Source organism: Phytophthora infestans, genomic scaffold (genome assembly GCF_000142945.1).
Source record: "Phytophthora infestans T30-4 supercont1.35 genomic scaffold, whole genome shotgun sequence".
Lineage (NCBI taxonomy): Eukaryota > Oomycota > Peronosporomycetes > Peronosporales > Peronosporaceae > Phytophthora > Phytophthora infestans.
The window spans coordinates 307,091-317,747 of NW_003303724.1; the positions used below are offsets into that span (position 1 = coordinate 307,091).

Below are 10,657 nucleotides of genomic sequence, written 5' to 3' on the forward strand. Positions count from 1 at the left end.
GAAACTCAGACCGATTGGGATATCTATCTGCCTCGAGTCTTATTAGCTTATCGGACTGCCTATCATGAAGGTCTTGGAGACACTCCCTTTTTCAGTTTGTACGGTCGTGACCCAATACTGCCGATCGACTTAGCCTTCCTCAACACCGGAAAGGACTGGAAAAGCAACGAGATTGCCACGTACCGAAGAAAGTTGTATCTGTCGTTACGTGACTCAAGGCGCCTAGTGGAACGACAGCTATTGAAGGCCCAAGATCGTCACGAACAGCGATTGAATAAGCAAGTCAAGGTCACGTACGAAGTAGGCGATCCCGTCTGGGTCTATCAGTTCTTCAGGGCAAAAGTTGGCGAAACCAAGACGAAGAAGTTGGCATTCTCTTGACACGGTCCGTACCGTATTGTCGGCCAAGTCGGGGAGAATGCTTACAAGATCGCAATCTCTAAACACCCCGACCGGGTCGTTGCTGTGCGTGAATCGGTTGAAACGCTTCTGTGGTCGCTGGAGTCGACCGTACGCGGACGAAGTGCCTAGAAGAATAGCCGAGAATGTGGCTAGTGGGAGTGCTATCGGCGAAAATGTGGCAGCTGGGAACGAGACAAGTAGTGACGCGACCATCGAGGATGAAGCCAGGAACGAATTGCTTTTAGAGGCGGGACCCCTACTAGAAGAAGATCTGCCTCAGTCGAGTTTTGTAGAACGAGTATCTATTGGGGGTAAGGAGACAGCTTTTACCGGCGTCTCGTCGCCCAGCGTGGACATCGTTACTAAGAGAGTGGATAAGGGTGAGCTGCAGTACCTAGTGCTGACGGCTACGTACGAGACCTTTTGGTTACCTCGAACTGCTCCGTTCCCCGAGTTCGGAACCATGGTAAGCGTCTTTGAGGAAGCAGACCGCAAGAAAAAGGGTCTCCCGGAGATACGTCGGAGCGTCAGGTTGGTAGAAGCCAACGCTGATGTGGACGACGCGGAAGTGTTGCTCTAACTGGTCCTCTGACTGATTGGAACGAGTGAAGCTGGACCGCTTCACTCTTGTTGGTGTTTGAGAACGAGTGAGTCTCGAAACACTGAGCTGTAATTTGCATTTACATATTGGAACGCTACGAAAAGGGACACTGGGAAAGTGGCATGGGATATCGGCGGAGCACTAGACCCTTAGGCGGGACGGTTAGGCCAGAGATTAACAAAGTTGGAACGAGGAGGAGTTGTCATGAGGGATGATATCGACTAACTGGACACCGAGGAGCGGTAAAGACTTGTAACGCGGAGATTAAACGGATATATTCGAGACGAAGAAACAAGAAACGGAACGAGGGATGGAAACGAATCCGAACGAGAGGCTACTTCTCAGTGGTCTTCCCCTTGTCGGCTGAAACCTTCTTGGGAACGACCTTTTCACCGTCTTCCCCGTCGTCGGCCTCAGCCTTATCCTCCTCGTTATCGTCTTCGTCGTCTTCCTCCGGTTTGTACTCGTCTTCGTCGTCGTTCCCAGCTTCTTCGTCGTCGTCCTCTCCGTCGTCAGCGTCGTCATCGGCACTAGGGGAGTCGGCAGTAGCAGCGGTCACGACCGTGGAAGTTGGAACGGCAGCTTTGGCCTCGTCTTCGTCGTCCTCTTCGAGATCGGACCAGTCGGCACGTCGGCGTTCCGTCTTGGTCGGTCCCCTAACTTCGGGGAGCTGGTACGAGCCATTCTCCAACTCGGTCGCGACAGTCAGCTGAGTTTGCTTCACCAGGGCGTTGTCCATAAGAGTCTTCCAAGGCTCGTCACTAGTGGACCCCACCCAGGTGTCACGAGGCGTCTCCGAGGACTGAAGATCAAGCCGAATGCGTGCCAAAGCCACCATGGAGAGTCGATTGGCAGGCTTGGCCGTAGGGACCAAGGCCTCGGTCGTCTCTAACACGACGCGAATACTCGGATACCCATACGCGCCGATCTGCACGGGCTCTAGAGCATTGTCGATGGTAGCCTAATATCGATCCGGATCCTTGTCTTCGAGCGAAGTTAACGTGTCCGCGAGAGGTCCGTCGTAGTGCAGGAACTTCCTGTTGTCACGACCGGGCTGACCTCCCATCCCGAACATTAGCGGGCACTTGTCAAGTAGCGTTAGGGAATCCGTAGACCCCCCAAGTTTCGATGCACAAACTAATGAAGGCCACTCAAGCCTGTACGGCGCGCATCTTGGCCTTACGACGATTATTCTGCGCCGTCTCCGACGCCAGAGGCGCGTACAGGGCCCATTCCCAGAACGCCCGCCGGTGACACATCCAGAAGCGCCAGTGACCCCGATAGATCGCGTGGAAACGAAGCGGGTTGTACCACTGCGGACGTCCAGTCCAAAAATAAGCGATACACCAAGGCTTCTTCCCGGCCGCTTCCGCCTTTGCCAAGATGAAGTAGACTGCCGCCTTTAAAGAGTTAGGGGCGTCGAGGTTCAAGTCGACCAGCGCCTTGTACTCGGCCGAAGGAACGAGCGTAGAAGTCGGCTTGTCTGGCTTGTCACTGCTCCGCAGCTTCTTAGACGACTTGATTGGGGGTTGCCCGTTGCGAGTTTTCCGCTTGCCGCGAACAAGCTTCTTGGCCGACGAAGTGGAGGAGGAGGTAGGAGATTTAGCAGGCGTGGACGGCTCGAGCGAGACTCCTGACGTTGACGGCATCGCGACCACGGGACCGCGCAATGCAATGGAGGGTCGACCTTCCAGGAGATCGTCGACCAACCGCTCCATGTGCTCCAGACCAGTGGAGAGGCCGTTGCCGCCCAAGTGCGCCTTCAACGCGTCCCAGAACTCCCGCTTGGTGGTCTTAGTGTCGTCCCCTGGCGTTCCATGCTCGTCATACTCTAGGGCCGCGTCGAAGAATCGCTTGAATCACCGGCGCTCCGCGACAGTGAGGCGCTTGGACATGCTGGCAGCTGAGAAGTTGTAGCTGGGAGGTGTTCTACGTGGAGATTGTTGGAAACTGAAAGATACGTCGCATTTGCTCGGATGATGGCTGACGGACGTTGTAAATAGGACGCCCGCGACAGGGTGCAAAAATGGAACGAGATGAAAGGAAACGACTTGAGTGACACTGACGCCACTTGGGAAGGGGTGTCGACGGACGACGCCAGGATGACCTTTCCTAACTGACGCAGCGCCAGTCTGAAATGATGGAAGTGCTGAGGAGCTGGGTCGATAGAATCGAAGCAGTGGCTCCTGTCGTGACGTTCCCGGAAATCGAAACAGGAGCTATGGTGGTCTGCGCCGTAGCTGGGATAGTAGTGTGGGTGGTCACGACGCCTTTACGCAATGTGGGATGGGCTTTCAGTGCGAGCCTGGTGGACTGTGGCTCTACCGTCTGCTTCTTCTGGTATACTAGTGACCGATTTGTCACTACCGTCCGTGGAGTCAACGCTCAAGAGCTGCACCTTAGAGAATATGCGTGCACTTTGGTCACGCTAATGTTCCTCGTTCCCATGGCTGTGTTACGAAAGTATGAACCCCGCTTCGGCATTTTCGGACTGTTGTGTCTCAGATGGTGTGAGACGTGGCACCACTCGATCTGCCTCTTCGTTCCAGATGTGATGCAACTTGTGTGGACGTCGTGCTGTCGTTACACGAAGGCGATAGCTGAGGCTACGGTAGCCTCGATCGATCGAGTGGGCGAGTACCTGATGGGCGTGTGTCTGGTGGGACAACTGTTATTGTCGCTTGTGTTTTACCTGCCTAGAGTATTTTACGAAGGCGTGGAAGGTGCCCTATGTGGTTGGATGGGTGTTGCCTTGGTTACTCTCATGGTGGACGTGGTACTGGAATTCTCGGTCGCGAGTCTTATTGGGAACGTGTTCGTCTTGATACTGGGCTGTTATAGCCACGCTACGAGGTACTATTGGGCGTCGCGAGTGACGGCTGTCGACGGCTCTGGAATTGAGGCCGCTCAAAAGGGTTGGGTTAAGCTTGAGAGTCGGAAGGAACTACGAGAAAAGAGAGAGAGAACTAGCCTCGACCATTTGCGCGCAGGTCCTACTGATACGACCTCGGTGGCGCAAGAAAATTCAGATTCGACGTCGATTGGAACGAGGTCGATCGTTCTAGATCTGCCGGTCGACTCAGCGATTGGACCTGCGGGAAAGGATGAGGCTCGGCGAGGACTCCGAGCTGCAGTCGGGGAGAAATGTCACGGTCTTCGGCTAGAGGAAGGACTCGCTATTCTGGACGACTGTCTACGGCAATTCAGCGAGCGGTGTAAGAAGAGTGTCAGGCCCGATCAGTCTCGTTCCCCGTCACCGACTATCTCGTCCCTAGTCTAAAATGGAACGAAGGAGTTCAGACAGTGGTACGCTGACTCCGTTTACGAACGACAACTAGAGGTACTGGTGCTGGTAGGAGGTACTTTGGCAAGGTAGAGGGCTGGTGAGGGAGCCTTCAGTCGTGAATTTCCTTCTTTTACGAGAAGTGCTCAAGAAAAACAAATAAGAAACAAGTATATTTTACACATCTAATACGTCTAAGTTCCTACGTCGGCTTTCACAAGATACACGACCCCGACAAGAGAAGGAGATTCGCGACATTAACACTAACACGCAGACTAGCGTTCCGACGTTTGCAGGTAAATTGGTGCCCACAGAAAACGGGAGTCCATAGCCGTTGGGGGTGTTGCTTCCGCGTCGAGCTCAGAAATGACGCTGGAAACCGCTCACTGAATCTAGTTTCGTGGAAGAAACTCGAATTATGCAAGAAATTCGAATTTGTGGCATGCTCAAAAGAAACGGCTTTCCTTTTTATTTCTTCGATGGCAAGTTTGTGTCATGTAAGTCAAAAGATTATATTTTAAACCTTCTTTTTGTATCGTCATCGGACTCGCCCTGGTCGGGATCGCACGTGTTTCTCCTGCACAAGTGATTTATTTTTCATGATAACTCAAAATAATTTATCTTCGTATCTTTATCTTCTCTTGACAGCTTTACTCGAGCAGTAAATCATCCTCAACTTGTTTCCTGGTCGCTGACTTGCTGTGCACTAATGCTGTTGTCCCTATGCCATCGGGAGTCTGGAAGCGAGTCACGCGTACTGGAAGTGCTGCTGCATCTTCATCTGCAGAGTAATCGGTCAGGGAAGGTTGTGGGCGCCTTCAACTGGTTCACTCTTCCAGAGGGTCTCAACTCGCAGAACAGCAACCGCCTGTCGTGACGGTGATGCCTAAGAGCACGGATGGAAACTACCAGCTGCAGCACTCTCGTCCCAACGATCAAGGACTAAGGTCATCAATATCCTGCTCACCACGGGACGCAAATGGACCTTTTTCATAGAGCAGCAAACTGCTTTACAACCTCCATCATGCATAATTCTGGGTGTTACGTTCCTTTGTATTTCATGCGTTTTCTTGATTATACACCGTTAGCGTAATACTTCGAAGTAGAAGTACCAGAGTACGTTCAACGGCTGTAGCGGAGCCTTCAAATGCATCTGCTACGTTGTCCAAAATGGGCAGAGTCGACACTTCGAAGTGACCCGCTGTTGATCGTCGCTCGTACTAGTATGTATCAACTGCAGTACCACGAATCAGCGAATGAGTCATTCTCTCTTTGGGCACAGACGGAAATCTCAAGGACAAACAGGCTCTGAAAGAACTATCATATCAACAACTAAGTAAAAGCGATTTTCATCAGTAGCCCCCCCCTCTCAAATATGCTCAATTACATGCATAATTTTTAGTTGCTCAGCAAACTACCACCACGCTACAGTGGATTAGTACGAGGCCACGCATCCGAATTCTCCGCTACAAACTCGCGAAATGTGCGTGGTTTGTGTCCCAAAAGCTTCTCCATAACGCTACTCTCCACTCCTTTCTGCGCACCAGCTTCCAGCGCTCGAATCACTCCAAGCTCCTCCTCAATAACATCACCAGGCACTCCACGTACCCATCGCGCAGGTTGCACTGCCCACAACGGGAAATTCGAGTAGCTCACTTTGTCCCCAACCCCCTCCGATAGCACTTTCGCAACTTCCTCAAATGTCAAGGCCTCGGGTCCCGATAATTTGTACAGCCCTTCATTCTCTCCACGCGTTTCCTTTTCTAGCAGCGCGCTTAAACTTTCCGCTACATCCAGCGGATGCACAAATGCAATGCGTCCTCGTTTAATGCTCATGGATAGCGTCCGTCCGCACACCAAGTCGAACAGCCGACCACGTAGGAACGCATCCATCCCAGTAGGGGCTCGTACAATGGTCAGGTTATGAGCCCAATTCATCCCACCCCCAAACTTTCCTTTTAACTCCTCTTCTAGAGACCAATTGGCGCGCCCCACAGCAGAAGGAGAGCGCTCCCCCACGAATCGTTCAGTCCATGATAGCTTGACTATCCGATGGTCTTTGGACACGAGAGTTGCCAAGCTCTGCTCGCACCGGAGCCACTCGTCCGTTGAGCTACTGGGTAAGTTGATGGCATCATCTCCACAGCCACTAGCGGCTAGGATAGCCCCGTCGCATCTCCCCAACGCTTCTTGGAGGTCTTTTGGATCGGACCAGTCAGGAATTGACTCGTGTTGGTGAGAAGCCAAGAGACTGGGGCAGTGGAGACGGAGAGAGCGCTCAAGATCCCGACATTTTGACGAGATGAGGAACTGGATAGGAGGAGAGTGTGCAGGAGAAAGCAAAGAGGTGAAGTGAAGCAGAGAGCACGCAAAGGATAGCGATCGGCGCGTTACGGGAAGCAGGAACGTCAGCATCTTGAAGAACTAGGAGTTGTACTCAAATAAGTGTGTTAACAAACAGACAGCCTCAAACTATTCCTGCTACGAAAATACTCAAGCTATTTTATCACCTTTTCACTAAGTATAATAGCCGATACCAGTTCTTACGTGTATACCATGCATACAGGCCATGTAAGTGTGGAACGCAACCCATATCAATTAAAGTACATAATGTAACATATTGGAGTCTTACCGCATTTGTCCTGCGAGGGCGTTGTTCAATAACTCAATTTCCAGCAATTGCGCCAGTTTCTACTATTAGAGAGCTTTAGTTTCTGGAATAACGCAAGGCTTGGATTAACGAATATCTGAGTAAAATCTGAATAAATGACGGATAGATTACCGATCGATATTCCAATATTTTATTCCAGTGGAATACCGATCGGTTATCTATCCGTCATTTATTCAGATTTTACTCAGATAATCGTTATTCCAAGCCTTGCGTTATTCCAGAAACTAAAGTTCTCTTTTAGTAAACAAAGGATTCTATTCAAGTAATTACGGGAAATGCGGAAAACCGAGTACCAATCGTGCTTCGGTGACTTGGCGAGGACCTATTTTACGCGTTTAGAAGCCATTCAATTTCAAAGCCGCTCGGTGTATCGCGACGCCATTCTTAAGCGCACTGAGCCGCCCTTACGTTTGTGTTTCTCCTTGGAATACCAGTTAGTGGCGCTGACATTTTGTTCCAGATTCTAGCAGATCGGGTATGTCGAGAAGCTGAATGTTGTAGCGTTTGTGACGTAGTCATTTTAGTTTTAACTACGATATCTACTGCTGTCTCGACCTACTTATACAGATTCAGATGTATTCGACATGGCACAACCAGGCCTCCGCACTTTACCATATAATTTAAAGTACATTATCATTTTTTAATCTATATTTTGCATATTTTTGCCATTTATAAAATATTATAGTATCAATCTCTACCAGGTGGCTGAGAATTTCCAGGTCTCTCGAGCTTGTTGCAAGCTCCACACTTCTCTCACTCGCGCATTTGCTCCATTCAAGCCTTTTTCTAAAGCCTCCTTAGCTCCAACCACGCCCACAATGAAGTTTTCAAACAAAGACCTCTATTATTTGCTCTTTACCGAGCTCGCACCTAACCAAGCCCGCTGCAACACCTGCCAAAAGGTGTACAAGAGCGGCAATGGCTAGACTAATCAAGCCCACCACCTCCTGAGGCGTCATCCTGATTACCAAGAGCTAGCTGTGGCTGCATTCCGCAATGGCAATCGCTTTGAACTCACGCTGCCAGACCAGCGGACTAGTGACGTGTTCCGCTGGATTGAGTGGTGCGTCATGGACCGTATACCCGTGAGTTTCTGCGAGCGTCCTCTCGTTCGTAAGAACACCAAGATGGAGCCGATTTCGGCTGCGACGCGGCAAAAGTATACTGATCTTCTCTGTACCTATTAATACGCCAGGGACGGCATTGCACTCAAGCTTCCTGAGAAGTTTGGGGTGGTACTCAATGGCTGGTCAGGTGGTGGCCGCCACTTCATCGCCACCATGGCGGTTTTCGATGGCCCAACGGTCTCGCAACCGAAGGAGCGGAACCCCAATTATGACGATAGCATCCAGTGCCTCACACACCGCTTTGTACTGTTAGTGTTTTGTCCTCTGGGAGACGAAGAAGATTTGGGAGTTCAGAGTCAAGCCTTGGGAATCGTCCTCTTCATGATTGGCGATAATTGCTCGGTGAACCAGGCGATTGGTCAAAAATTTGGTGCTCTGCCTTTTATTGGCTGTGCTAGTCACCGTCTGTAAACGACGTTTTAGCCAATGACGAGACGCTATTGGTTAAATACATGCACTGATGAAACATCTAAGCACTATTAAGTGTCGGGCTGCGTTAAGGAAGATGACACCGCTCGTGCCTGTTATGCGCAACGCGACGCGTTGATTAATCGTTTTTAGCATGGTGGAGCGCTACAGCAAGCTACACCCGGCGATGCAGTCTATGGTCCACGCGACAATCTCTAAGCACGGTATTGCGGACTTCTTGCTATCGAAGAGTGAGACCGCCCAAGCGCAAAACTTCTGACTACGCTGTACGACTTCCAGGAACTTACCAAGGCTTTGCAGGACTCCACACTGACGATGGTAGGCGTACGACGCGCTTTTGACTGGGTCGCGCGCCAATACCCAGCAATGAAAGGAAGGCTGGCGTCGGATTCTGCGGTGGGATACTACCCGGCATTGGAGACTGGCATCACCAAGATCATTAGTAAGAGCCGTCTAAATGCGCGTGAGCAAGAGGCCTGCAAAGATTTAAGGTTTCACCTGCTGCGCCATCAACTGAAGAGACGACACGCTCGTTTTTGGGTCCCGTCTTTCAGAAAGCTGCGCCAGCGCGTACTGCGTACGTGTCTGTGTTGTGGGTTCCTCCTACGTCTCATGAGTGTGAGAGATTTTCTCTCAGGCGAAGCTGGTGTACACGGATATGCGTAAAAGCATGGATGTTAACACGCTGGAAGTGGTGATGTTTCTTGCCTATAATAGAGATGCATGGGATGTGGGTAGCGTTCAAGCGATTCGGCGCAAAATGCGTAATTAGATGACAGCATAATTTAATGATTATTTCATTGCTTTGTGATAACTAAATACATTTGACATTGCATATTGGGGGCCCCTGGGCACGACGCTAACGTGTTGCAGCGTCGTGAAGTCGAGTTTGTATCCTAAGACGATGAAGAAGGCGATCGATCTTACGACAGACGCTTCTACCTGGACAAGCGTACACTATACTTCAAGCGGGGGTTGATATTATAAACTCCAGCACCTACAAATTTTCCTACAACTACGGCCAAAAAAATCATAATCAGCGCGTGTACAAGTGCATCTCCCATCGAGCTGTACCAAACGGCTTCATATATCTCAAAAGTAGGCGGTAAAAGATAGAACATGCGGGTGAGCACAATCTTTCTGTTGTTGTTGTTAAAGGCAAATGCCGAAGTGAGTAGATTAAAGTCAATTAAATCTGTCCTCTAAACTTCAGTGCTCCTGGCCATCCACCAGATTAACCGGTTTGGGACCGGTCCATTTTGGAACGTCACGCCGGTTAGCCGAACCGTGCAGAGTAGGTGCATATCAACACTCCCACTCACCGCTACTGCACGTCGTTCCTCTTCTTGATTCCACTTGCTTCGCGAAGGAACGCTAGCGACTTCGTTCCCAGTGCTTTCGTAAGCATGTCAGCTAACTGCAGCTTCGTGTCGATGTAGGCCACCTTGATTGTGGAACGTTCCACATTCTCTCGAATAAAGTGGTGACGGATATCCACGTGCTTGGTCCTCGCGTGATATCCAGCGTTGCTTGCAAGTGCAATAGCACCTTGATTGTCTTCCCAGACCTGCGTCGCTCCCACCCATGTCCTTCAGCATGGCACGTGTCCATAGTACCTCTTGAGTACAAAGGCTTAGTGCCATGTACTCTGCTTCCGCTGAGCTAAGTGCAACCGTCCTCTGGTACTTGGACTTAAACACCACCGGAGCGTTCCCAATCATGATCATGACGCCAGACACTGAACGTCTGTCGTCAATGTTGCTTCCCCAGTCTGCGTCCGTAAACGCTTCTGCCTTGACAGCTTGCGTTCCAAATCCACTCGTTCCACTTTTGTAAACGATACCATGATGGCGAGTGGACTTCAAATACTGCAGAACACAAATCGCTGCCTTCCAGTGTTGCGTTCCAGGATCCTCTAGGAAGCGTGACAGCTGCGTGACAACGTAGGCAATGTCCGGCCGAGTACAGGTTGTGATGTACATGAGGCACCCGATTTAGGAACGATACGGTCGTGACCGCATTTCGGCACGTTCCTTTTCCGTAGTTGGCGACATCATCTTGGACAACTTCAGGTTTGCTGCACAAGGGTTCTCCACCATCTTGGCGTTCCGCTGATTGAATCGTCCACAATGTCGTCAATGTAC

General features: G+C 50.7%; 1 protein-coding gene across 1 annotated transcript; it reads right to left on the reverse strand.

Annotated features, from left to right (window-relative positions):
• Positions 1-5,711: 5,711 nt before the first annotated feature.
• PITG_15191 (uncharacterized protein) lies at positions 5,712-6,701 on the reverse strand (the record flags this gene model as incomplete). The annotated part of the gene is made up of 2 exons (XM_002898612.1): positions 5,712-5,968; positions 6,038-6,701. 2 exons carry the CDS (start codon positions 6,699-6,701, stop codon positions 5,712-5,714), a joined length of 921 nt encoding a protein of 306 aa, XP_002898658.1.
• Between the last annotated feature and the right edge of the window lie 3,956 nt (positions 6,702-10,657).